A 27,511-nucleotide genomic window follows, 5' to 3' on the forward strand; every position below is an offset into this window, starting at 1 on the left:
ATTTTAGGATCCCAGCATTTTAAAAACTGGGAAAATATGTAGTTTATTTCTCCCTGTGGCTACTTCTGTCACCTGCCGAGCGCCACCCTCACCCGTGGGTTATCAGAGCCTACAAATGATGCTCCCTGAATGGAGCTCCTTTGAAGAGTCCAGTGCCCTAGGCCAAGGTTTCTAGATACTAAATTCAACGAACGGCAGCCTTTCCCAATTCACAGGGGAAAACCTAGCTAGTTTCTTAGGACTATTACTTCTGATCATGTTGGACTAGGTAACTTGGACTAAATTCCCAACTGCGGACAACTAAAAGCTGCTCAAAAAATAGTTTTTGAAAGTTTGATTCAGGGGTGCGTGCTCAGTTGCTTCAGGTGTATTCAACCCTTTGTGACCCCATGGACTGCAGCCCATCAGGCTCCTCTGTCCATGGGCGTCTCCAGGCAAGAATACTGGAGTGGTTGCCGTGCCCTCCTCCAGCGGATCTTCCTGACCCAGGGATCGAAACCGAGTCTCTTGTCTGCTGCATTGGCAGGTGGGTTATCATTAGCACCGCCTGGGAAGCCCTTGATTCAGGGGTATCAGGGAGCAAACAAGGCAGTAAAAACTCACAGGGCCAAGATCTGGAAAAAGAAAGAAACCCAGAGACATCTGGGGCTACTTTCTCCCTAAAGGATCTGGTGATAGAGCAAAGATGCTGAGCAGAGCTGTTGACAGCCTCTGGATCTAAGGAGGTCAAAACTAGGGCCACCAAGAGCAGGGGGGTTGCCTGAAAAATCCTTCATGCTTCAGGTTGGGACCCGGGATGGTTTCATCCCCAAAGTATGAATGAACTGGAAACAGACAAGTGCTCCAAGGCACTGCAAATCATCTCAGTCCCTGAAAGCCAATTAAAACAACTTGGTTTGCAGGATCGCAAGCCATCTGCCCAATGTACACATAATCCTCACAGAGCAAGTTAACCGCTGCTGCTGCTGCTGCTGCTGCTAAGTCACTTCAGTCGTGTCCGACCCTGTGTGACCCGAGACGGCAGCCCACCAGGCTCCCCCGTCCCTGGGATTCTCCAGACAAGAACACTGGAGTGGGTTGCCATTTCCTTCTCCAAGTTAACCTCATTCTGCCTCAAATTAGTTCTATAGATTTACAGATAAAATATGTGGCATTTAATTTTTTCCAAGTAGGCAAGGAGACAATACTAAGAAAAACCGAGAGAAACAACAGACAATAGAAATAGGCTCACAGAGGCTCCTTATTAGGGAGTTACTGAACTTAAACTATACCTAGTTTGGTCAAATATATAAAAGGCAATATTGATCGAGAACTAGAGATTATTTTTTAATCATTTTCTATTTTTATCCCATCAATTTAATTCTTAAAATGCGAGGCGCTACAGTTCCCCGTGCCGGACAACAGATGAAAAGCAAGCCAGGAGTGTTCTGGGAAAAGCCAAAAAGAGGCGGCTGTGCCACATTTAAGGGTGCTGGTCTGAGAGTGGAAATTGGGACACCATCCCAATTTCTAGTAGCAAATTTGTTGCTGGTTTGTAAGATGCAATTAAAAATAGACACCCCCTGAAAACTCAGCAGATTGTTATCTTAAAGGGCTTTGCTCCTTTGAACAGGAACCTGTCTCCCTCTTCACTTGTATCTGCCCAGACCCAGCTCTGCCCCTGGCCCAGAGTAGTCATGGCAAAAAAAAAAAAAAACAGAGAGAAATGGCAGCATTTGAGTATTTGTTTTGTGACAGTCCCCTGCCAAGGGGTTTCCACACATTGTTACATTATTTACAACCGTATGAGATATGAGATGGCTATGACTGTTCCCATTTTACAGGTGGAAAAACTGAGGTCTGGAGGACCCATGGATCATGTTCAAGGTACCTGGTCACCATACACTAGAGCCCAGAGTGAAGCCAGGTCTGACTGCTCCCAGAGTGGGCCCCAGCCCATCTGCTCATTGTCGGGGTGACCCCTGGATGCCTGTGGTCAGAGGAGGCCTTGAAGTTCCCTCTCCACACTCATTGAACACCAGCCACATCCAGGGCCCCAGCCTGGGAGAGCTGAAAGACCCAAGGCCAAGGCTTAGCCAAGTGAAAACACTTCAATGGATTCGAGGTCCTGTCCACTTCCTGTTGTCTCTCTTCCTCTTCCCCACTTCTGGAACTCAGGATCTGACACAAAGATGGAGATGGGATGACACCCGGCTACATGCATGGGCCTGAAGGAGTAAGGGCCATCGTGCAAAATCCTCTTGTGGCCACCAGATCTCTCCTGGAAAAGCTGGGTAGCTGTCGAAGAGGCTACTGACTAGGGTGCCGAGGGTGAGCCCCACGGCAGCCCACACCCTAGGTCCCTTCCTAGGGAGCCAGTGCTCAGAGAAGGGCAGAGGGGCAGCAACGTAATTCCCAGCCCAAGGTGCAGGCGGGGGCTCAGCCTTCACATGGGCCTCCTGCACTCCTGGGGGCCAGAAATCCAGGCCGGGGTCTGTGGAGGGATGGTCCCAGTGCCCTAGGAGTGGAGGGCTCAGGGGACACGAGGCAGAGCCTGCAGCTGGCCCAGGCTTGCTCGGTGGCTTTACCTCATCAGTGTGGTTGGACAGGAGAGGTCTCGGGGTCAGCAGATAGTGGCATAAGGTACAGAGGGGACACAGGGGGAAAGGGCTTCCCAGGGGGAGGAAGTGAGGGCCGGGGAGGAAACAGAGCCAAGAGGGCAAGTGGGGGCCAGAGGAGAGGAAGGGGTGAGCAAGGGGCTGGGAGAGGCGCAGGGAAGGGGATGGGGCAGCACGGGGTTGGGCAGGGTCTCTGTACCCCCCGCGGCTGGGGGGGTTCCTCTAGGCAGACAAGAGGCTCTTCCTGGTGCTGATATACTGCGAGGAGGAGGAGAAGGGAGACACCTGGGGGATTCTGTTGGCTCTGAAGTTCCAAAGAAGCTAAGTGTGTTTTTGAGAATGAATGAATGAAGGGGTCATGAGCAGAAAGTGGGGTGCAAAGGGATTAGCAAGAGGGTGTCTGGTAACTGGAGACGGGACAACCCAGGCCTGAATGCCAGCCTGGGCTCTGGCAGCAAAGGTGACAGAAGTCCTCTGGTCCCAGCCAAGTCAGTGGGGAGGCAGGCAGACCCTGTACCACCCTGCGGCCATATCCGGGCTGTGGATTAAGAACCAAATGGGGAAGGGCGAGGAGGTGGGAGGGGAAGAGCCGAGCGCAGGCCCGTCCGTCCCGGCCACATCCCAGAACCTTCCTCCTGGGCCCTGGGGACCCCAGATCCCAGCCCTTCCCTTCCCGCCCCAACCCGTGGCACCAAGGAATTACGGGCTTGGGAAAACTCACTCACTGGGGTCCTAGAGCTTCAGGGAGGTGACCCGGGGGATGTGGAAGAGCTGCGTCTCCTCGGAGCTGGTGGAGCTGCAGCATTGTCGCAGGGGATGAGTGTGTGAGCCCCAGGCCCAGACCCTCAGCCCCGACACAGGAACAAGCTGAGCCCAGAAGAGCAGAGTTCCCCAAAGCTATGAACTGTGGGTGTGTTGCAGCAAGAAGGCTTCGGGGCAGAGACACGGAAGAACTTTCTGGCCCTGGAGTACCTCAGAATGTGTGACTCTTTGGGGTTAGGCATAGGCTTCCCTGGCCTGGAGGGGTGTGTGTCTCAAGAAGTGGGGGTAGGCAGCAGGGGGCCGGGGCCAGCAGCTGGAAGGGCTCCTTCCTCAGCCCCTGCCCCCACCCCTAGTCCTAGCAGCGTCCTCACCTGAGGCGTTTCCGGATGGGACGGAAGTACTTGGAGGTCTTGATAGCAAAGACGATGCTGGGGATCAGGAAGAAGGTGCACCACCCCAGGCAGAACCAGAAGGCGTTCTGGGACAGAGGATGTGGGGTCAGCACGCTGTGCTGGGAGCGGCACCCTCCCACACGGCTCGACACCCCCAGCCTCCCATGGACTCAACGAGGGGTGCGGGGATGTGACCTCAGGCCTGAGGGGAAGGACCGGGGTGTGGGCTCACGCTGCCCCCCGCTGGCGGCCTCCCCGTCCACGAGCCCTGGTGAGCTGGGGCAGGGCGCTCACCCAGGGGTCAGCCACCATGTCACACAGGATCACACGGCCGCTGTCCAGGGCTCCGGAGAGGGGCTGGCAGGTGGCAATGCGCTGAGTCACCTGTGGTATCAACATGAGGCAGCTACATGCCAGCACTCCCAGACCCACGGGTGTTCAGAGAGAGGCGACAGGGACGCGGGACGGGCCCAGGCAGGGAAACACAGAGCAGTGAGGACCCCCTGACCTCGGCCCGCCACTCGCCTCCTGCACTCCCCACCCCAGCACCAGCCTGTGCTAAGCCCCTGCTGTGTGCCCAGAGATGCCCTCCCTCTAAGTCACTCACACTGGGGGACAACACATGTGCACACAGAGTGCACTGCACACACTCATACCCACACACGCATTCAAACACACTCAGGCTAAGCAAGACCCCCTCAGCCTCGTGCGAGTGGCAGACTGCCTGCAGAAGCTGTGATCAGTAAGGGCCCGCGGGAGGAGCTGGGCTCTGAGTGCTGCGCGGCCTCAGACAGGCTGGCGCGGGACCAGCACGAGGAGGGGCAGGGGCCGATGGACAGCGGGTCCTAGAGAGCGACGCTGACCAGTCCCAGCCCGGCCATGCTCGGGCCTCAGAGAAGGGCTGTGGCAGAGGTTGGGGGTGGGCAGAACTCAGCATCCAGATGCCATGTTTGGGAGTCTGGGTCCAGGGCACCCCCAAGGGCTCTAGCGGGCAGAGGAAGGGAAATAGCTGGGAGCTTGCCTGAGGCCAGGAGGGTCTGAGCCCCAACTCACCTCCTCTCTCACCCAGGCCACGTACTGGGAGAAGTAGCCCATCTCCCGCTTCAGGAAACATTCACTTTCCTACAAGGAAGAGAGGAGTCCTGGGCTGGTAAGAGTCCCCGGGCCAGCAGCCCTGTCCCCCATGCCTGGCTCCATCAGGACAGGCTGAGCTGTCTTTTCTGGGAGCCCCTGGTGAGGGAGCAGGGCTGGAGAATCATAGGGTGTGAGGCCCCTGTGCCTTAACCATTCAACTCACCTCCAACTCTGAGGCTGCCCCCTGTCCCTGCCCCACGCCCCCCACTCACATTCCTCAGGATATGGGTGGCCCAGGTCGGCAGCTCTTCTTTCAGGTGAGTGACTCTGTCCAGGACACCTGAGATCTCCGACTGTGGGGGAGGAGAGAGGATCCATCAGGGAACAGCCACTCATTCACTTGTTCATCCATTAACTCAACATACGACACACAACACACTCAACTTGGGATGGGGGATGTTAGGCCCCAAGGACACAGAGGCCGTATATGGTGGGTTCCGCCCACCAGCCTCACGTTTTTCCACCCCACCTTCCACTTCCACTGGGACAGATCAGAGCAGGCAAGGCTTCGAGTCAGCTGAAAGTCACGTCCTTCCTCCCTCTACTGCCCACCTGCCCCACCCCACCCTCTCCAGCCCTCCCTAGTGGCCACCTGGAGATGTGGGGCAGAGGATGCCAGTGCCTGGACACTGCGGTTGAGTTTAGCCTGTGAAAGAGAGATCAGGGCTGGTTAGGGGAAGGGCTGGGTAGGAGGGAGGGGTCACAGCATCCCCCTTCCTCTTCCACGTCCCCTCCCTGCATCTCCTCTCCAGGTCCCCAGCTCCCTGAGCATCCAGACGTACCACAAGGTTCTGCTGTGGGAGGATCTTCTCCTGATGGAGGTGTTGGAGCCCTCGGGCCTCTTCCTGCAGCTTCTGCCCCAGCGTAGCATTGCCCTGAGGGGGCACAGATCAGAATGGCACTCTGCCCAGGCCAAGACAGCCCCTGCCAACATACCCTTCACCAAACTGCTCAACAAGACACACTGCAGGGCATGGAAAGTGCGGGAATCAGAGGTTGGGCTCAGAGGCAGGAAACTGAGGCCTCCTGAAGCTCGTGGACCACATCTGGGTTTGGGGGCCTACCTGAGCCCAAGTTCCAAGTTCAGCCCTCACTTGCTCTGTCCACCATGGGGGAACTGGGGAGGGCTGTCTGTGAGATGTCTCGAAGAGAACTTTTTAAACTCTCAATATTTATAAAGACAAAGTATATTTTTTTCCAGTAGATTTTAAGCTTCGAGAGGCAACTGTCATGACATCCGATCCCACTGTCCTCACAGCCTCAGATCCTGTGGATGCTACAAGCCGTGTGCACCTAGTAATGCCTGCCCAGCTGTGATGTCAGACCACATCTGACAGCATCTGATCTAAGATGGGGGATAATCTACTTTAGAGATGAAGGCCCAGAGATGTAGAAAGATTTGCTCAAGGCCCCACAGCGAATTGGTGGTAGAGTTTGAGTCAGAACTGACCCTACAAAACTGACCCTGCATCCCAGTGAGGGGCCCAGGGTCTCAGCCCTTGGTGGTGGGGGTCCTCAGTCCTCTGCCTTTGCCCTCATCCCATCCCCAATTCATAAGATTCACGGGTTCAGTCCCTGGGTTGGGAAGATCCCCTGGAAGATGACATGGCAACCCACTCCAGTATTCTTGCCTGGAAAATTCCATGGACAGAGGAGCCTGGCAGGCTGCAGTCCATGGGGTCACAAAGAGTCGAACACAACTAAAGCAGCTTCACACACACACACACACACACACACACACACACCTCCCCAAGTCAGGCATTCTTGCCCATCCCCTCTCCCTGGCTTCTGTCTCCAGCCTGCCCAGCAGGGTCGCTGCTCCCTTCTCACTTGGGTCTGGGACAGTCCCTCCAGCTCCTGGGCCAGCTTCTCCACGTCACTATTCACCACTGGCTTCTGAATCTAGAGATAGACAGGAAAGGCCAAGAGGGGATGAACCCCGGCTCCCCCAACCCTAGAATTCCCAGTATTTTCGAAAGTACCCACACCAGCTAAGTCTACTGTAACAACACATCAATCACAGTGGGTTTGACCTGAAATTGTGAAATATATGAGACATTTTCCATTAGGAAAGGAAAAAAAAAAATGAGGCACTCTCTGGTGTAACCCAATGGAGAGGCAACTTCCCACCAGCTTTTGTAACAGCAGTGGGTTCAGGATCATGGACAGTGACACCTGTGGTTGGGTGGGGCGCATTCACTCCCCCCCAGCCTGGGACGGGGCAGGGGTGGGGTGTGGCACTCTGGGGCACAGGGTCTGGGGACATCCCCAATAGAAGAGGCCCTAGAGACATGTAGGGAAGTCAAGGGAGAATGGAGGGCCCAGATGAGGTGAGACAGTAACCCACCCCCACCTCCTCTGATCTACCAAGGTCTGGCCTGAGGTGCCCACTGCTGACCTCGGCAAGGAAGCCAGGGTAATGAATGCTCTCGAGCCCACTGCTCTGCAGAGCCTCCAGGTCCCGGCGGGCGGCTGGGCTCAGCAGGTCCAGATTCTTCACGTCCACTTTGAGCTTCTGCAACTCCTGCTGCAGCTTGATGGTGTACTGGGAGGGAGGGGGCAGGCTGGGGCCATGCTCGATGGCTGAGCAAGGACCCCAAAGCTGCTATCCTAGGTGAGGAACCCCTCAAGGCCCTCCTTCTGAATATTGAGGACACTACCAGCCCCAGACAGGCTCCTAGCAGGTCTCTGCTCCCCACGCTCCCTATCCCCAACTCACCCTCACCAAGACTCAGCTCTCCTCCAGCACCTATCTGGCTACTGGACAGCAACACAGACCTTCCAAGGTCACCCAGTAGAAACAGCTTCCTTGGCCCATCTTTATTATATCACCTTGTATTAAAGTCTTCATAGCATGGTATTTACTTATTTAACACATAGTATGCTATGTGCTTTGGGCTTCCTTGGTGGCTCAGATGGTAAGGAATCTGCCTGCAATGCAGGAGACCCAGGTTTAATCCCTGAATAGGGAAGATCCCCTGGAGAAGGGAATGGCTACCCACTTCAGTATTCTTGCCTGGAGAATTTCATGGACAGAGGAGTCTGGCGGGCTACAGGGCTGCAAAGAGTTGGGCATGGCTGAGCAACTAACACATGCAGGCTATGTGCTTAATTATATCACCAAGAATGCTATTTACTTATGTGGGTGCTTGTTTATTGCCATCAGCCCCCATGAGAATGCCATCTTGTCTGCTCAACTCTGTATCAAACCAGCAGTGTCTAGAGCAGAGGTTCACACGTGATAGGTTCAGTACAAGTCTGATGAATGGGCAAAAATAAATGAATGAATGAATGGACATAACCAACATTTCTACGATTTGTTGTTGCTCAGCTGCTCAGTGGTACCTGACTCTCTGCGACTCAATGCCCCTGGACTGCAGCACACCAGGCTTCCCTGTCCTTCACTATCTCCTGGAAGTTGCTCAAACCCATGTCCATCGAGTTGGTGATGCCATCCAACCATCTCATCCTCTGTCACCCCCTTCTCTTCTTGCCCTCAATCTTTCTCAGCATCAGGGCCTTTTGCAATGAGTCGGCTCTTCGCATTAGATGGCCAAATTATTTCTAAGATAGAGCGGTTTAAAAAGGGATTCGACATTTTCCAACCATTGCTGGGAGAGATTTAAAGGGCATGAAATTCAGCCCCGAGTTTCACAGATGAGAAGCTGAAGCCAGGAGGGGCATCAGAGGATGCGGCTCAGTCTACCTCTCCCCATCCCCCACACTGCCTTCCTCAGGGGAGCAAAGGCCCATCCTCTCAGAGCCCAGAACCTTAGAGGCTTTAGGCATCAGTAACAGACAGGTACACGTGTCTCCAGATGGGCAGAGCCCTCCTGGGGCCCGGGAAGGCACACCTTGTCTTACTTATCTCTGCATCATCAGCTCACTATTACCTCCTTTGAGGACAAGTTCTCCTAAGGTCGTATTTGGAATGTTGCCACATGGCCCCTGAGGGCTGCTCCGATCCCTCTGGACCTGAAGCTGTTCTGTGACTTGGACCCCTTCCCTGGACCGGGGCTGAGAGCTCCCCCTCCTTCCAGTCAGCGGAGCACGGGACCTCGTCTCAGTGCCCGGGCCCCTCACAGAAGCCCTCCGTGGCCAGCTTTCACCCTGTAGCCTCCCACCAGGACAGAATCTGCTCAGTCGACCTCCCATCTGATTAGAGATGCTGAAGGAGGAGGTGGCTACCGTGTTAGGGAAACTGCCCCAGGTTATACAGTTTAGGACGTGGAGTTGGGACGGAAAATCTGGACCACTTGGCTATGCTATGCTGTGGGCTAGGAACGGATGGCGAATTCAAAAGGAGTTGTAAGGGGACTTCCCTGCAGCCAGTGGTTAAGACTCTGCACTCCCCATGCAGGGACACAGGTTTGATCCCTGGTTGAGGAACTAAGATCCCACATGCCCCATAGCATGGCCTAAAAATAAATGCATAAAAATAAAGCAACAACAACGAAAATGCCATGAAAAAAATAAAAGCGGCAGAAAATGCAAGTAGATACTTAAATATTTTTCAGAAAGGAGAGGGGGCAGAATCAGGAGTTAGCGTCTCAGGAGGAGTGGAGGGAGGACTGGACGGGTATTTCTACAGCCTCTGTGCACCGTTGAGAGAGCCACATTCACAAAGCACGTCTCCTCTCGGGAAGTAGACTTTCCTTCTCTCTGTTCTAGAACTGTCTCTTGCCAGTGTGAATAAGTTTCTCCAGTTCTACACACCAAGTTCTGGCAAAGTCCAATGGTTAGGGAACAGGCTGGTGGGGGTTCAAATCCTGACATCACCTACAGGCTGTGTGAGCTCAGGAGGGGGCTGTGGGGAGCCCTACTCTAGTGGTACCCAACTTCATCACCATCATTTTCACTGTCACACCCCTCCCCAACCTCCCCACTCCCAACTGGAGCATCCCAACCAATGCCTGTCCTGGGTCAGGACACACACTCGAGTCCTCTCCCTCACGGTCACCACCCTGTCCAGTCTCAACCTCAGGTGTGTTCAGTTTTCCTGGGAGCACAGCACTCTGAGCTGATCACAGCCTCCAGGCACTCATGCACCCACCCACACACTCTGGAACCTTCCCTGGGCTCTAGCCCTGGGCCATGCCCTGAGCTTACACCTGGCTCTTCTGCCCCGGAGGCACCTCCATCGCTCTTGCAGACTTCTCAGGTCGAAGGAGAAGTTTCCTCCATAAAGGCAAGACCAAAAGAGGGGGGACCTGCAGGAGGGGGGGTCCCCACTGTGTTCCAGAAGGTTCTCTCACCTGGCTGATATCCAGGTGCTTCTCCAGGTCATAGGAGTCATTGAGCTGCAGGACAGTCCAGAGCACGGCCCCTTGCTTGCACTGCCTGGGGATGGACATGGGAGGTGAGAGCAAGGAGGGCAGGTGTGTCATCCCAACGGGACACCCACCTTAGTGCCTCCTCACACCCCATCTCCCAGCCCAGGCTGCCCACTCACTCGTAGGCCAGGAGGATGCTGAGGTTCTTCTTCAGGCCAAGGAGTTGGGACAAGTTCATGGACGGTGGCAAGTTCCCTGGAGTGTCTACAAACTGGGGATGGGGCAGGAGGGAATGGGCTTGGAGCAGGGAGTAGGGAATATGGCACAGCTTCCCAGGGCCTGGTCCCCTGCTGCCCTGGCACAGCACAGACCACATCCCTGTGACTTCAGCCCACACCTGCCTCTATCTCCAGTCACTCTTGGGCCCTAAATCCTGGCAGGGACTCTCTCCAGGAATCTCTAGGTGGGTGGCCAGCCTGCTCTTCGGCAGAGGATCTGGGCCAGCATCTCAGCTCACTTGCTTAGTGCAATAGGGAACCAGGATCCCCAGTTCCCAGACTTAGTGTTAGGAAACAGAGGGGCTCATGTCTGGTGCCATCCCTCGAGGTCCCTGCCTGGGGCCTAGGGACTCACTGGCTCTTTTCTCTTATTCCTTATTTATTGGTGAATTTCTGTCTCTCTTCTTAGCCGTCTCCATCATTTTTCCTGTCCCTTTTGCCCTCTGGCCCCCTCTGGCTCCAAACTTCCTTCTGAACCTCCAGCTCTACCCTTATTTCTTTCCATGTCCCTCTGGGCCCAGGGCTAGGTAAGCCCACCTCGTACAGCTCTCCACTCTCCCAGCTCTGGCACACCAGCGTCTGCACGTTGCCGCCCACCAGGAAGGTGGAGAAGATGAGGATGATGAGGGGCACAGCGAAGAGGAAGCTGAAGCCCACACCGCTGAGGAAGGTGGGGGGACACGGTTGAGATGGCCTGAGCAAGGAGGATGCCCTGGACCATGCTCTCCATCCCCATTCTGCATCCCAGGGCCACCTTGGTCAGTGAGCCGGCCCCAGGGCAGAGCCCTCTGGGGAGAGGACTTCACAGGACGTGGCCTCCAGGGCAGGAGGAAGGACTCAGAACTGACGACTGCCCCACCTCATCCCACCCCATCCCCACTCCATGCCCTGGCTGGCAGCCTAGAGGAGAGGGCAGCCAGGGCTTCAGGATGAGGGGGACACATGTATACCTATGACTGATTCATGTTGGTGTATGGCAAAAACCATCACAATACTGTAATTATCCTCCAATTAAAATAAATTAATTAATTTTTTAGAAAAAGAGCCAGCGCTGCCGGTCTCTGGGCCAAGGGCACTTGCAGGTGGCCAGCTCCAGGGCTCAGCCTCAACACGACTACCTGGCATGGCCAGCCATGACTTACCAGCAGGGGCAGCCACCTATGGCGTAGGTAGGACCCGTACGACCATCCAGAGCTTCTTCATGAAGCTTGGGGAGTGAAATGTGGGCTGGATCTCACTCACCCATACAGGGCCAGGCCCCTTTATGCAGTGCCCAGCCTGCACAGCAGAATGTGGCAGCCCTGGCCTTCGAGATGATCTAGTTCAGAGAGGGCAAATAGAGCCTGCCTCTGGTGCCACCTGCTAATGGCTGGACACTGGGTTAAGAAGGATTCTGAGGCTCAGAGAGAAAAGTGCCCATTGATTATTATAGTTAGTGAAGTTGCCATTTCCTTCTCCAGGGGATCTTCCCAACCCAGGGATCGAACCCTCATCTCCTGCATTGGCAGGCGGGCTCTTTACAGCTGAGCCACCATTATTCATCTGGGCTCAGAGAGAAAGGCACCCATCAATTACCATAGTTGCCACCAACGGGGAAGGGGACACGCTTCTTCTTTGCCATTCCTGCTCTAGGCCAACCCTTTTATACAAAGAAGAACACTGAGGCCCAGCTGGGTTATAATTCACCCAGGGCCATGCAGCAAGTTGGCCCAGAGCCAGAGCAGAGCTCAGTCTCTTGATCCCCAGGACCGGCTCCTGTAGTCACACGAGGAGCATGAGAAGAAAGTGCCAGTCCGGTAGGCAGAGACCCTTCCCCTCTCCCCCAGGCCTTCTTACACCATGAGGAAGCGGGCTCCAGATTCACCCTTGGCTTCCGAGTGGCTGGGGTCCTCTCTGGCAGATAGCCCCCAGATGCCCAGGTTGAGGCCCAGCAGGTTACAGACCACCACAAGCAGGACCACAGAGCACAGCACGCAACCTGCAATCCACCTGCCAAGGAGGAGGTGGGCATCAGGGAAACAAGCGGGGGCTGACTGAGGACTTACTGGTTGGGGGAGGTGCCTAGCCCCGAGGCTGGGGCTTTAGAAGTGGACTTCCTATAGGGTCCTCAGGCTCAGATCCCCAGGGCGCACAGCTAAGTTGGGGGCATGGAGGCCCAATGAGTAAGGGGTCTTGGCTTAAATGGAGGCAGGCATTTAGTACAAGGAGGGCTGACTAGGGCTGGAAACTGGGCCCCGGTGGCTGACAGGCTGAACCGCCCACCCCCCCTCCACAGGTTTCCAGACACCTGTATCTCTCATAGCTCTGCACTTCCTCCAGGAAGGGGCGGCTGCGCTCTTCGACCTCCTCCAGCGCCTGGCTCCAGCGAGAAGCTGCCTCCCAGACTGGGAACGCTTCTCCCATTGTGTTTAGCCCTCTGGGCTGCTCAGCCACGACCTTCTTCAGCTCTGCCCAAAGCAGCAGGGGCTTAAGAGATGGGGGAGACTCCCCAGGGCCCAGGAAGGAGGAGATAGACAGGAGGAACATCTGGGATGCATAGAGATGGTCTAGCGGGCCTGCCCACCCAAGAGGGCAGCCTTCAGCCTCCCCCACCCCACTGCCCTGCCCCTTTCTCAACAAGCTTCTTTGGTAGGGGTAGGGTGGGGGGCATTCTGGATAGCCCAATTGGCCCCTGGGCAGGCCCTCACCTCTGATCATGTCGGCCGTCTGCAAGGCAGCCAGGATCGGGAGGGCGTTGAAGGTGGTGTTCTCCTGCGGAACCAAACGAGGCTGTGCCTCCTGCTTTCCACCCGGGGGGCCCAGCTTGGGGGACCCTTGCTTCACCAGGTCTGGAGGGAGAGCATCCCTCATGGTGCTCCCAGCCCAGGAAATCAGGGAAATGCGCGTCCTTCTGCTCTCTTGGTCCTTTTCCCCTCCCTCAGCCCAAGCTGACTCAACTCCCCCAAACGCGGCTCCTTTCTGTCTCGACCCTCCTGCCCGGACTATTGCAGTAGACTCCCAGCCAGTGTCTCATCTATCCCAGCCATTCTGCACAGCACCCTCTGTTTCCCTAAAGTCCAGCTCTGGGCTATTCTTCCAGCCTCCGGTTCCACTTCCTTCCTCCTGGAATAGTTTGCTATAGTCACCCAGCACAACTGACTCACCAGTTCCCAGCCCTGGCATTTTCCAGGCCCTGGGTCACAGATGCTGACTCACCCTGCACCCTGCCCCCACTGCCTGTCTCCACCCAGGAGAACCTGCCTGTTTTCTGGGGCTCAGGGTGTGAGCTTGCTCCCTAGCTATCCCCAGCCCACACCTCATGAGGATCCTAGCCCTTCCTTCTGAACTCCAGGCCTACCTCCCCCACCAGACTGTGCGTGCAAGGACCAGCATCGTGAGCCTCCAGTCCAGAGTGTCACGTGGTAGGTCAGGCCCTGACTGGACCCAAGCCTGAGGTTCCACTGGGCTCCCACCCCAAAAGGGAAGAACTGAGGTCCCTCACTTTTGAGTTCCCAGGCAGGTGGGAGAGAAGTCAGGGAGACCAGGGACACTCACCTCCAAGACCATGCTGTAGAAGTTGGCCTCTGGGACGCCTTTCAGCCGATGTAGGACGTGGTCCACAGAGGGCACCTGAAACGGTTTTTTGAGAGGGGGTTGTTATGACAAAGACCACGAAGAAGCCTGGGAGGGGTCCCTGGGGAAGGATGGGGGCAGAGGCCTCTGAACACTCAGTGTCCTTATGTACACGATGGGGAGCACCACAGCCCCGACAGCCCTGGGTGATAGTGAGAACTCAAGAAGCTAAACCGGGACTTCCCTGGTGGTCCAGTGGTTAGGAATCCACCTGCCGATGCAGGGGACGTGGGTTCGATCCCTGATCTGGGAAGATCCCACATGCTGTGGGGCAACCAAGCCCGTGCACACTCCACAACAAGAGGAGCCACGGCAGTGAGAAGCCTGGGCACCGCAACCAGAGAGCAGCCCCCACTCACCACAGCTAGAGAAAGGCCAGAGCAGCAGCGAAGACCCAGCACAGCCAAAAATAAAAAAATAAACAAAAAAAGCAGTTAAGTCACGTGAGGCTCACTGGCACAAGCATGGTACAGGATGACGGTCATTAACCCCAGGTGTGTGGACAGAGGAGGGGCAGCTGGAGAAAGGGATTGGGTGTTCGCTTCAGAAGACACCTGGAGCACAGGTTGCCCTGGAGCCACGGGCAGAGCAGCCCCCTTCGCCCCAAGAGGACTCAGTCTTGGGCCAGCACCTGGCTGAAGTCTGCTCCCAGCTCCAGGGTGTGGCTTTTGTCCAGGGCCCCTGCACAGCCCTGGCAGGGGGGCTCCTGCAGTAGTGACAGGAGGCGCTGCCGGTGCCCATGCAGAGCCGGTGCCAGGGCCTCCTGCCCCTCCTGCAGCTCCACAGAGGTGGCGTTCAGGCCTCGGAGGTGATCCACGGAGACCTGCAGGGCTGAGACCCACATCCAGACTGAGGGGTCTCTGCTGCTACCAGCATCCTCAGAGGCCTTGGGGGGAGTCAGAGCATCTTTCCCTCCCCCAGCCCAAGGGGCCTGCTGGTCCTTGCTCTCTGTAGTTATAATGGAAGTGGCCCCAGGGCACATGAAGCCAGGAGTGGACAGAGAGTGCAGAAAGGCAGGAGTGGGGCCCCTGAGGTGGCAGAAGAAATGTAGGGCTGGGCGAGGGTGGGGCCGGGCCCCCGGAGACACTCACCCTGGCCCAGGCTGAGTACTGAGGCCAGCGCCTCATACACGGTGCTCTTGAGCTGGGAGTGGATCGCCTTCCCGATGCTGCTGCCGACGCCTGGAGAGCACAGGACAGTCTGCAGGGCGGCCGGGCCTCCCCACCCTCCCTCCGCCTCCTCTTGGGTCGGGGTGCTCTGCAGTGGAGTGAGTGCCATGCCGCCGGGATGGGCCTGATCCCCACCTCCTCAAGGGCATGGATGAGGGGATGAGAGGGCCCCCAGGGCAGAACCCAGCCCAAACCCTCACCATTAAGTTCCTTCAAGACTTGCTCCTGAGGAAGGGAAAACTGCTCTGCCACGGCCTGCAGCTCCTAGGCAAACACAGGGCAGGAGGTTGCTCTTCCCCGTCACGGAACAGCCCGGCTCCCATGCCTTCCCCGGCCCTTCCTCCCACCATCCCTGCACCTGGGCGTCCATCCTGAGACTAGCAAGAGTGCGGTTATGAACGCGACTCCCCAGCAGGGGGCAGTCAGGTGCACGCTAGAAGAGGCACCCTTTCTAATGAGTGGGCTAAGCAGGAATTTGCAGGCCCCACCCTGCTCTGTCCCGCCCACTTGGGGGCGTGTGGGGGTGAGGGGCTACTCGGTGCTCACCAGGGGCACCTCGGAGACCAGGCCCCGGAGGCTGAGGAGGGTCTCCGGCACAGCCTCGGCACTGGGGCCCATCTGCTCGTGCATGTGCTGGTTGGTGACAAAGGCAGTGACCACACCGATCCTGCAGGGATGGGGAAGGAGGAGGGGGCTGCTGGCTGGATGCCCATGGCCCCTCCGGCCTCGGCCCACGCCTCCCGCCTGACCTGGGCGCCCCTCACAGCAGCACGAGGGTGGTCAGCAGCAGGAACGTCACGAGGACAGCACGCTCGCAGGCCATCGCCTTGTGCTCCATCTTCACTCGACCACCGCAGCGCCGGCGGCAGCGCAAACAGCAGAAGCAGAGCCCCGCGGTGGGCATCGCCAGCAGGTAGAGGCCGGCGATCACAGCGCACACCACGTAGCCGGCCTGGTACCGCACCACCTGGGCCAGCGGCGAGGCATGAGGGGCTGTGCTGACCCTCCCTCCCCAGCCCTCTGCCGCCTGACATCAGAAGCGGGTAGGGGGGCAGGGGGCACCTTGCCCACATCTCCTATTTCCTTGTGAGGGGCACAGTGTCCTTACTGTTATTTGTCGCTAAGTCATGTCTGACTCTTCTGTGACCCCCATGGAAGGTAGCCACCAGGCTTCTCTGTCCATGGGATTTACCAGGGAAGAATACTGGTGTGGATTTGCAGTTTCCTTCTCCAGGGGATTGTCCGGATCCAAGAATCGAACCTGCCTCTCCTGCATCGGCAGGCAGGTTCTTTACCACTGAGCCACCAGGGAAGCCCCATATTGTTATTTACCATCTTACAAATAAGGGAAAGGAAGTCCAGGGAGTTGGGGCTCCCTGTCCCAGGTGGCGCTAGTGGTAAAGAACTCACCTTCCAATGTAGGAGTCATAAGAGACACAGGTTCGAGGTCGGGAAGATCCCCTGGAGGAGGGCGTGGCAACCCACTGGAGAATGCCATGGACAGAAGAGCGTGGTAGACTACAGTCCATAGGGTCGCAGAGTTGGACACAACTGAAGCAACTTAGCACGCACACACGCCAACCCCAAAACCACTTAAGGGCAGAACTGTGGTCTGAAATCAGGTCTGTGGACTGCTTACAGAAGAGAGGAAGCGATGCCTGAACCCCACCCTGGGGGTCACCCAGCCAAGTGGGCTCAGCTGAGAAGGCCTGTCTCCTCCTGCCCCAGATGCTCACACCTGAACACCCTCCCCCAAACCGCCTCCACACTCACCTCATCCACCTTCACAGAGGCCGGCTCATTCAGCAGGGTCTTTATCAGCTCTAGGGAAAGAGTCAAGCTGAGTCTGGGGGCAGCAGCCCTGCCTCTGTGTCCATCCCCACTGCCAGGCTAATCCCTCTCCAGAGGGGGTCCTCCCACCACCCGGCACCCTCAGAGAAGGCAGTGTCACCACAGACCAGTGCCCACCTACCCTGGCCTCCGCAGGGATACAGGAGGGTATTTCTGAGGGCAGGCCTGGCCCAACCCTCCCTCTGGGCCCCCGGGGTAGGAAAGCAGCAGGAAAGCCGGTTAAAAGCAGAGAAGGGGCCTGGTCTAGCAACCCTCCCTGCTAAGAGTTAGGGACAGGCTGGGGGCGGGGTGGGGGTGTTGGAGGGGAGGTGAGGGGCGGTGGTCTGGCCGTCCCTCCTGGTCCTTGCAAGCCCCTCGCAACACCAGTCCTAGGGAAGACCTCAGCCGGCTCTTTGAGAACTTTGAATGTATCTTCTCTACTCTAGGGCCGAGAAACGGAGGCTCAGAGAGGAACAGGGGCTTCCCCAAGGTCACTCAGGAAGGTGATGCTCTGGGAGTTTCTGGGGAGGAAGACGGGGGTGGGGAGAGCTGGGACCCTGCCCTCCAAGTGGCTGATGAGGGTGGGCGCGCCCCGCGGTGGACAGGCGGTTAAGGTGAGGCTGGGGACCCAAACTCGTCCAGGCTTGTCCGGGGGTGGGGCGCACTCACCCGCGGGGAAGGGGTTGAGCTGCACCACGGAGAGGAAGCCGCGCACGGTGCCGTACAGTGAGTCCAGGGGTCCCGGGGCGCGGACGCGAGGGGCCAGCCAGCGGGCCTTGGCCGCCGGGGCGAAAACCAGGCGCTCCGCCGGGCCGAGGGCCCTGCAGCCCGCCGCGCCCGCCCCCGGGAGGGTCAGGACTGCCCCCAGGCCCAGGCCCAGGAGGGCCGCCAGGAGGTCGGGCGAGCGCACCATGGGGTCGGCCAGTAGGCTGCGGGTGGACGGACCGGGTTCAGGGAGCCGAGAGTGCGAGCGGCGCACGGGGCAGGCCGCGCATCCTTCACCCTTCTCCGTCCCGCCGCTCTCCGCTCTCCAAACCTGCCCGACAGGTTTGGGCTACCTGGGCATCCGCCCGAGCGCGGCCGGGCCAGGGGTGGAGGCCTGGGCTGGGGGTGGGGTGGGGGTGGGGGCAGGGCCTGCTCCGGACCCGCCCCGCAGCGGCCTCGGGTGGGAGCCTGGGTGCCCTCTGCCCTCGCCAGACGCTCTTGGAAGGGCTTAGCCTCCGAGCTGAGTGGGGGCGCACACGTCTGAATTATGGAGGATTGCCCAATTTCAACGATTATATTCAGTGCCCAGACTCAGAAGCCAAATTTGGAGCCTGGGAAAACAGCCACCAGGTGAAGGACTGCAAGGGGTGGCAAGACCAGCCACCTGGGCCCAGGAACCAGGTTCCTCTCTCAGCTCCCCCTGGGGCCTGTTCTGTTGGCTCCAGCCATGCCTGCGCCCAGGCCAGGTCAGTCTGGAGCAGAGAGGCCACCAGGCTTTGTCCACCGAGGCTCTCTGACGAGTCACTCAGATGGGTACAGTCCTTTGGGAGGGTGAGTCCTGGCAAAGGTATGCCCTTTAGCCCAGCAATGCCCCATCCAGTCATCGGCTGAAAGAACTGTCAAGAATATGCCCAGAGATGTGTCTGCACAGGCTTCTGTTTTGTGAGTGGCTGTGAGCCCAGTACGCAGAGGGTGCCCATAGCTGAGCATGTTGGAGGAAATATTTGCTAAATGGATGGATGTTCCTGGCAGCATTATTCACAATCCCGGAAACAGCCCTGATGGCACCATCATGGGGTGGTGGAGAAACTGGCAAAATGAGCATCTCACACACTGGGCTGTCAATAAAGAAAATGATGTGGAAATGGCTCTTTTGAAAGGTACTCAGCGTCTTAACAAGTGTGAGTAGCTGATGACAAATAGCGGGGTACCTGGAGTGAAGGCATAAAACCATGATCGTCTCCAAGTGGAACCTCGGGCAATTTCTCATTCTCTTCTGCTCATCTGCACTTACTAATGTGTGTGCAACAATTACAAGCGTTTCTCACGTTCAAAGAAGTATGAGAAGTTTGTGAGTGGCCGTAGCAGCCACCACGGAGCCCTGGAAGGAAAGGATGCACCTGTCCGTGGGACCCCCCCAGCTCAGGCTTGGTTTGTGGTGTGTGTGAGGGGAATAGGGGTTTGGGCTGCTCATGGGGGTCTGCAGTAGAGAAGTGACTCAAATTTTTTTTTAATATTTTTTTAATATTTGTTTATTTATTTACTCGGCCACACCAGGTCTTAGTTGCAGCATGCAGGGCCTTCCATCTTTGCTGCAGCATGTGGGACCCAGTTCCCTGATCAGGCCCAGAGTCTTAGCCACTGGACCACCAGGCAAGTCCCCTGAAGTGCCTTAAGCTTAAGCCACGGCTGGGCCTGCAGCAGAGCCCCGACAAGTCCCACTGCTACCCCCGCAGAGCTGGGGGTTAAGAGGATGAAGTTGTGGAAAGAATAGTCTAGTTAATAACAGGGTGCAGACAGGAAACAGAACCTCATCAAAGGGTGACTCAGAGACGAGGATCAGGGCTACTAGGGGAATGGACGGGGGTGCCCTAGAAGGAGGGGTGTCCAGGGCCAGCACTGACCCCTGGAGCCCAGTTGCAGCTGTGGAGGGAGGCCCCTGACCACCTGTAATTGTGTCGAAAGCTAAATACAGGCTGTGCCCACCCTCACCCTTCCCATCTGACTTCCCTGAGCTTTGCACCTAGCTGGGGACACCAAGGCTGCCATCAGGAAGGGCTGGTCTCCCCAGAGCCTCCTGCTCCCCTCACTCTCCTCCTCCAATGTGAGCTGCTAGAAGGAATGGCTTCGCTGGCCATCACTTTCTAACTTGAGTCCTGCCGCCAGTAGGATGGAAATAGCCCCTTCCCGGCTTGGTATAATCCACCTGTGCAATTTCAGTAACTGCCATTTAGGATTTTCTGTGTGCTTTGACTTGAGTGCACCAGCAGCAGGGAAGCTGAGGTCCTAACTACCTGGGGAGGATTAGAAACCCTTTGGGCTTTGGGAAAAAAGCAGCCCAGACCCCCAGGTCCTGTCTCCCCACCCACCCCTCTCTTAACAATTATTATTAAGCTAATTTTCATGTGACTCTAACAAAAGCACTGCACTTTCAAGATAAGAGTCTCCCCAGTCGGGACTTCCTCCTTGGCCTAGTGGCTTAAGACTCCGTGTTCCCAATGCAGGGGGCCCAGGGTTTGATCCCTGATTGGGGAATTAGATCCCGCAGCCCTCACCTAAGACCCACTGCAGCCAAATAAATAAATAAAAATTAAAAAAAAAAAAGAGTTTCCCCAAGAAAAAGCAAAACATACCAAGCCTCCTTTAGGGCGAGGAGGGTTGATAAAGATACTGAATCTGCCTATTTGATAGGTAGGCCAAGTGAGGCTCGGAAGCAGGGACTGTGCCAAGGCAGTGGTCAAAGCCACGAGTCTCCCTCCTGAGCCAGATCCTGATGAAGCAATCTAAACAATCTTTCGTCAGACCGGCTGGTGGCCCGAGTCTCCTCCCTCCCCCAGCCCCACCTGGGAGAGCAGGTGAGGCTCAGCGGGGCAGCCGCGGTTGCCGGTGGAGGAGGAGAGGAAATTGCTGCTATAATTGAATTCCTAGGAGGAGCAGACCAAGCAGGCTGTGTGGGGGCTGGGCTTCTGGGCCGCAGGGTTACCCCTGCAGCAGCCTCTAAGGGTGTGGAGCTGGCAGGCAGGGGCTGGAGGGCTTCTAGAATCAGGAAGGGGGTCCAAAGGAGGTTCTGTCCTGCTCCCCCCTTGTAGTCACACCTTTCTGGGCATACCTGCTTGTCCCTTCCTCCTGCTATCCCTGGGACCCACTACCATCCATGGAAATTCCTTGGTTGGTCTGGGATCGACAGTCTTGTTACCTTGGGAATATTTCCGGGGCCACTTTTCTACACTTGACCTCACACATCGTCAGAAGTTGGTAGTTCCTAAATCTCACAGGCCTTGAGGTTGGGAGGGGAGTGTGGAGGTGGAGACCTGAGGGGGTGGTATGAGGGACCTTTGCCTTGATTCACAAAGCAGCAGGGCCCAAGGACAGCAGGGGGCCCTCTGGCTGCTCAAGTTGCCTGCCCTGGAAACGAAGGGAAGCATCAGACAGAGTGGGCTCCTCCTGCTTCTGGCCTCTGGAGTCTGTCTTCTGCCCTGGGCTGCTGCTGTCCTGTGCTCAGTCGTGTCCAACTCTGTGCGACCCCATGGACTGTAGCCCGCCAGGCTCCTCTGTCCATGGGATTTCCCAGGCAGTAACACTGGAGTGGGTTGCCATTTCCTCCTCCAGGGGACCTTCCCGACCCAGGGTTGGAACCCGCTTCTCCTGCATGGCAGGAGTTCTTTACCTCTGAGTCCATGGGTTGTAAATCATCCCAGGGGACAGATCAGCTTTGCCTTAGTCAACCCTCTTTTGATGGCAAGAATCAGAGATCCACTTAGAGATTTTAAAAGTGAGCATTTATTATAGGGATACAGGGCATTTGAGGAGCCCACGCATGGGAAGTGGAGCTGGGCCTCAGGAGGGCTGGGGGCCGAAACAGGAAACCCCTGAGTGCTCCCTGCTCTGTCTCGGATAGTCTCTGGTCAGAGACCTCCCCTGTTGCACACTGGCCAGGGATCAGACTGTGGGTCTGAGGGCAAAGAACGCTGTCCTGCCAGCCCAAGGGTACCTGTTTTCCCAGATCTGCTGGTGCCAGAGATCAAAGAACCACAAGCCACATCCTGAACTCAAGCAGCAAGACACTGACAGTGCCAACCTGAAACAGTCTCCCCCAGGCCACTGTGGTCCAGCCTGAAGAGAGAGCCCCTAGAGGTGCTGTGCATCCATTTCTTCCCATTGGGTGCTCACGACAGCAGCACGGAGCAGACCCCCAGGAGCTCTGTCTGCACCCTTGGTCTCCTCTTGGACACGTTCCACCCAGGTGCCCAGCAGTTCCAGGCCAAAAATCTTAAAGGACTAGATCTTATATTGTATCCAGGAAGAAGTGGCTCCACCCTCTGTCCCCACGATACAGCTCTGCAAGGACACAGGCTTAGGAGTGGAGGGCTGGAAGAGGGGGTTAGGCCCAAAAGATAAGCCCACCCAACCATGACCAGGAGATGAGTGACGTCATGGAGAGTGGGGAACACACAATACCTAAAGTTTACAGGGAGTCTTTCCTGGTGGGTCCAGTGGTTAAGGCTTCATGCTCCCAATGTAGGGGGCCCAGTTTTGATCCCTGGTCAGGGAACCCATGTGCTGCAACTAAGAGTTCACAACTAAAGATCCGGCATGCTGCAACCCATACCCAGTGCAGCCAAATAAATGTTTTATAAAAAAGATTAAAAAAAAAACACAATAAAGTCTACAGGGAAGTTTCACGTGACATGTTGCCTTCTTTGAATCAGAACCTGTCTCCTGCTTGATGCCAACTACGTGAAACTGGGGAGGAAAGTGGTCCTGATGACAGAAGGAAGATTCAAGAGAATCTCCATCCACTGGACCGGACCAGGAGGCGGTTCAAGTGTTCAGCATGAAATGGAGCAGGAGAACTGAAATAGCCATTTTACAGATTCCTAGATTCATAACTGTTTGTGGAAACAAAAAAGACCACGAAGGGCCAGCTGACCGCAAGGGAGCCGGCCTGAGAGGCCAAAGGTCTCCCCTGCAGAGGCCTAGGGCCATTGTCCAGTGCTGCTCAACTGGACTCTGGAACTTTAAGTTCCTCTGGTGATGGCCATGACTAGATGAGGCAGGACCAGAGCACCATGCCAGGAGTGGCCACCTGTGCCCAGGACAGAACCACCCCACAGGCCTCAAAAGGACAGGAGTGTCAAGGAAAAGGCCCCCTTGACTTCTGGTCTTCCACGCTGGAAGCAGCCAAGAGACCTGCCCTGCCTGTCCCCAGGCCCTCATGTCCCTAGGCCTCTCTCCTGCCTTCTCTGCCCCACTTCAGACCGGGCCACGGAGGCTGCTCACGGCCGCCGAGGACGAGGGTGGGCACTGCAGGCCTCTCAGGGCTCCACACCAGCAGCATTTCCCCATTTCCATGCAGCTCCTATTTCCCCAGGCTGACGATGGCTGAACGAGTCGGGGCCCCCCAGACCCTGGGTGAGGACATAGCAGCCCCCTGAGCCCTGAGAGGTCACAGGCACTCCTGTACTCCCACAGCCAGCCCCGCGGAGGTAAGTCTGCAGCAACCACCTTCAGGAGGCAGGGTGCTGTCTGCAGGAAGCGGCAAGTTGCTCTTCTGAGCCTCTCTGCTCATCTGAGAAGAAAGGAAGGTCTTTCTTCTCTGGGTGATTTACAGGTAGAACTGCCCTCGCCCTCACTTCACTGTTGTTCAGTTGCCAAGTCATGTCCGACTCTGCGACCCATGGACTGCAGCACGCCAAGTTTCTCTGTCCCTCACTATCTCCCAGAGTTTGCCCAAGTTCATGTCCATTGAATCAGTGATACCATCCAACCATCTCATGCTGTCACCCCCTTCTCCTCCTGCCCTCAATCTTTCCCAGCATCAGGGTTTTTTCCAATGAGTTGGCTCTTTGCATCAGGTGGCCAAAGTATTGAAGGCCATTTCATTAGAAAAGTTCAAATCCAAAGGGAGGGCTCGCCAAGGTATGCAGTGATGCTAATGAACACAAGTACCACAAAACGAACTGTGGACATATTCACCTAGGAATACGAATTACATAGCAGTTCCCAGGTGGTGCTAGTGGCCGAGAACCCTCCTGCCAGGGAAGAAGGCATAAGAGACACGGGTCTGATTCCTGGGTTGGGAAGATCCCCTGGAGGAGGGCATGGCAACCACTCCAGTATTCTTGCCTGGAGAATCCCATGGACAGAGGAGCCTGGCAGGCTATAGTCCATGGGGTCGTAAAGAGTCGGACACGACTGAGTGACTTAGCACACGCGTGCCCCTACAACATAAGGAAGCCACGTAAAACTGTGGGGCTTCTGAGTCATGTGCCCTCACCTGAAGGGATGCCAGCTTCTCTTTTTAAGAACAATTGTGTTTATTTATTTATCTCTGGCTGTGCCGGGTCTCTGTTCCTGTGCAGGCCTTTCTCTAGTTGTGGAGAGCGCGGACTGTTCTCCGTTGTGGTGCAGGGGCTTCTCACTGTTGTGGCGTCTCTCGTTGCAGAGCGGGGGCTCTAGGGGCACTGGGCTTCAGGAGTTGTGGCCCCCAGACTCTAGAGCTCAGGCTCAGTAGTTGTGGCACATGGGCTTAGCTGCTCCGTGGCATGTGGGATCCTTCCAGACTAGGGATCAAACCCGTGTCTCCTGAATGGGCAGGCAGAGTTTTTACCACTGAGCCACCAGAGAAGCCCCAAATGCCAACTTTTGAGGAATGGGGATGATGGCAAAAGCAATCATTCCCACGGGAGACCTTCTCTTCCTCCTAAGGTGCAAGTCCTGAAACTTCAGCGTGAACTGGGCTTTTCAGGGCTGAAAAGGGAGCTGTCATCTGCACAGGAGCCTTGGGCTCAGCCGGCAAGAAGAGCAGAGACGAGGCTGGGGGTAGTCTGCAGCCTTCGACAGGCTGCAGATGCCCTAAGCTGAATCACCTGCAGAGGCCTGGGTTGCAAGTCTCCAGGGGTGGCGCTCAGGTGGATGTGGGTTCCTGCACTCCCCGGGGGTTCCGATGGGCCGAGAATGACCTGAGAGCCATCGCCATGGGTGGTCCCAGCCCCCCTCACAGGAGTGCAGCCCTTATCCTCACGAACTCAGGAGATTTCTTGTGGGGACACGGGGAGGGGGTGTCAGGACTCTATCCCTGCCTGTGGCCGTCCCCCCCTTCTCCCCACTGTAACCACTGAGCCAGGCTTCAGGGACCACATCAGTGTAGGTGTGGGGAGTACAAGTGAGCAGCCATTCTCAGGGCATGGGGAGGGGGCAGGGAGGAGACTGGGCCCCACAGAACCACCTTTTGGGAAGCCTTCAGTTACTTGTGGGCCAGCTGGGATTTGGGGGAGTAACACCTGTCCCCAGAATGTTTGGAGATGGGGAGACTTCCCTGCCAAGGTCCAGCGGCCTCTGGGGTTCCTTAGGGGGCTTTTGGGGGCCAGTGAGGCCACAGTGAGCTCTTTGGGGTGCGCTGCTATGCAGGCAAGAAAGCAGACGAGTCAGTGATCAAAGCAGGGGGGTCCCTACCTTGCTCCAGCTGGTCCTTCAACGTAGAAGGACTTTTAAATCAAGACGACAGTGGGACAGGGATGATGGAAGCCTGTGTTTTCTAAATGCAGAAGACAGTGGGCCAGCGCCTCCTCTGAACACAGAGGTGGGTGACGGGGCCTTTCTCAAATGCAGAGGAGAGTAGACCAGCACAACGGGGATGAGAGAGCACAGGAGCAGCTCCTTCAGAAGCAAAGGACTGTGGAGCAGTGACTCCAGATGCAGACGCTAGCAGAACTAGCCAGGGAAGTGGCCCGCGGAGCTGTGCCTACGTGTTCCAGAGAATGGTGGGCAGTGCCCTCGAAACACAAAGGACATCGCAGCTGTCTTTAAAACACACTGGACAGTGGAGCAGGAACTGTGGAGCAAAAAATATAGTCACAGCCTGAAAGCAGAGAGTCATTTTATTTGGTGGGAATGTTTAGGACTCCGAGCCCAGGAGAGTAGTTCTGAGAAAGCTGCTCCCAGGAAGCAGGAGGGGAAGATAGGCTATAGACAAGTTTGCAATAAGGGTAGCAGGTAGTCTGAACATCAAAGATCAGGTATCAAGTTAAGGAATTTAGCATTCTATGTATGGGAAGATACCAGCCTCTGAGCTCAGTTAATTCCTTCCTTTCACATGCACCTCAGCTATCTGGGCCCAACGCTGTTTCCTTGTTTACCTTGCTTCTTCTTCTTCTTTTTTTTTTTTTTTTTTTTACCTTGCTTCGTGTATTCCCCCGGCTCCTCAGCAATCACCATGCGGGAGGGTATGGGGAGTGGGAGCGTGGGGGGTGGGGAGTGGCAGCATCCTTTGGATCCCAGTTTTGGGAGCCCTCATTCACATTTGGAGGCCAGAAATTGCTGATAGCTGTGACATTTTTTTGTTCATTGATACGGCACGAGAGATTTTCACTTCACACCTCCTTAAGCCACGAGAGTGGCAGTGATGTCCTAATACAAGAGCCAGTGGAGCAGAGGCTCCGGATGCACAGGGTGGGGCTCAGCGCCTTCACGCATGGAGCAGACAGGAGGACCACCTCCGGATGCAGAGGGTGATGGAGCAGTGACATCCCAAACAGTCGACAAAGGAGCAGTCCCTCCCTTAATAAACATTTAGAGTCTGGGGGATTGGCACATATTGCCTTGGTTGCTGAAGGTGAAATATTTCAACATCCTATTATGTATTTTACAAATGTTTTCCCAGTTTATCATTAGCCTTTTGATTTTTCTATGGTGTTGTTTTGATGTAGCAGTGTTAAATTTTAATGTAATAAAAAAAAAAAAAAGGAGCAGTCCCTTGGAAAGACAGTGGAGCGGTGCCTTTTCACCACACATTACAGGGGAGCATCAGCTTCTAAATGGAGAGGAGAGGGCAGCGGGGCCTCAATCTGGGGCTCCCGACTCCCAGCCAGCTGTCAGTCTTGGGCAGATTGTATTGGCTGCTCTTTGCTCCCCACAGGTGGGACCCTACATCCCTCAGCCAGCTGAGATGGTGGGATCCTTCCCATGCTGACTTCCTCATCTATCATATTTCTCCTGCCTCTTCCACCTCCTCTCACTGCTCAGCTCTTCTGCTTCCCAGTCTGTGATTAGGAACTCACACCTGAATGTTCCGGAACTGGCTTTCTATCTTCAAGCCAGATGATTAGTGACCTTAATTACATCGGCAAAGTCCTATCACAGCAGTGCCTAGAATAGAATTCAATTGACTAACCAAGGGACAGGACTTCCCTGGTGGCTCAGTGGTGAGGAATCTGCCTGCCAGTGCAGGGCACACATATCTGACCCCTGGTCCAGGAAGATCTCAGATGAGTTTCATATGAGATCTGTGCTCATGGGAGCTCTGGGGTCACAACCACTGAGCCTGCGTGCTGCAGCTGCTGAAGCCCGTGCTCTGCAACAAGGGAAGCCATTACAGTGAGAAGCCTGTGCATGCAACCAGAGAGGCCACCGCAGTGAGAAACCTACGCACTGCAGCGGAGAGTCGGCCCTGCTAGCTGCAACTAGAGAAAGTCCACAGAAAGCAAAGAAGACCAGCACAACCATAAATAAATAAATAAATGAGTCCTTAAAAAAAATTAACCAAGGGACAGGAATCTTCAAGGGACATCTCTAGAATTCTGTGTAAGATAGATTTCTTCATTGTGAAGCTTCTCATTTGTCTTGAATTGGCTAATATGCACTCTGACTCTTACAGAAGGAAGTCTTCTATGCAAGCCATTTCTGTTATGATTACATTCAACTGACTACATCAGAAAATCCAAAATGACAATGGGTAAGCCAAAACAAAAATGGATTCTT

At 56.0% G+C, this 27,511-nt stretch overlaps 1 protein-coding gene across 7 annotated transcripts; it reads right to left on the reverse strand.

Moving 5' to 3' along the window:
* Positions 1–1,704: 1,704 nt before the first annotated feature.
* Positions 1,705–18,082, reverse strand: PROM2 (prominin 2). 7 transcript variants are annotated; one of them, XM_070380047.1, is made up of 24 exons: positions 17,717–18,082; positions 16,991–17,040; positions 15,982–16,184; positions 15,764–15,884; positions 15,418–15,481; positions 15,140–15,229; positions 14,680–14,879; positions 13,971–14,045; positions 13,124–13,187; positions 12,724–12,883; positions 12,273–12,425; positions 10,974–11,097; positions 10,338–10,429; positions 10,141–10,225; positions 7,284–7,430; positions 6,716–6,787; positions 5,668–5,760; positions 5,478–5,531; positions 5,098–5,178; positions 4,805–4,873; positions 4,046–4,135; positions 3,731–3,837; positions 3,323–3,393; positions 1,705–2,160 (listed from the first exon to the last, which is right to left on the reverse strand). In XM_070380047.1, exons 1-23 carry the CDS (start codon positions 17,958–17,960, stop codon positions 3,330–3,332), a joined length of 2,502 nt encoding a protein of 833 aa, XP_070236148.1. In that variant the 5' UTR covers positions 17,961–18,082; the 3' UTR covers positions 1,705–2,160; positions 3,323–3,329. The 7 variants fall into 7 exon arrangements, with proteins under 7 accessions (XP_070236148.1, XP_070236147.1, XP_070236145.1 ...); XM_070380046.1 differs by having other exon boundaries at positions 1,705–2,207; XM_070380044.1 differs by having other exon boundaries at positions 1,705–2,277.
* Between the last annotated feature and the right edge of the window lie 9,429 nt (positions 18,083–27,511).

Source organism: Bos mutus, chromosome 11, assembly GCF_027580195.1.
Source record: "Bos mutus isolate GX-2022 chromosome 11, NWIPB_WYAK_1.1, whole genome shotgun sequence".
Taxonomy (NCBI): domain Eukaryota; kingdom Metazoa; phylum Chordata; class Mammalia; order Artiodactyla; family Bovidae; genus Bos; species Bos mutus.

What these genes read in the sequence shown, in the direction of transcription:
- PROM2 (XM_070380047.1), bottom strand. Translation starts at nt 17,960, where the DNA reads ATGGTGCGCTCGCCCGACCTCCTGGCGGCCCTCCTGGGCCTGGGCCTG. An exon ending in CTGACCACCCTCGTGCTGCT is followed by an intron (nt 15,885 to 15,981) that starts GTGAGGGGCGCC and finishes CCATCCCTGCAG; the next exon opens with GATCGGTGTGGTCACTGCCT. An exon ending in TGGGAGCAGACTTCAGCCAG is followed by an intron (nt 14,046 to 14,679) that starts GTGCTGGCCCAA and finishes AAACCGTTTCAG; the next exon opens with GTGCCCTCTGTGGACCACGT.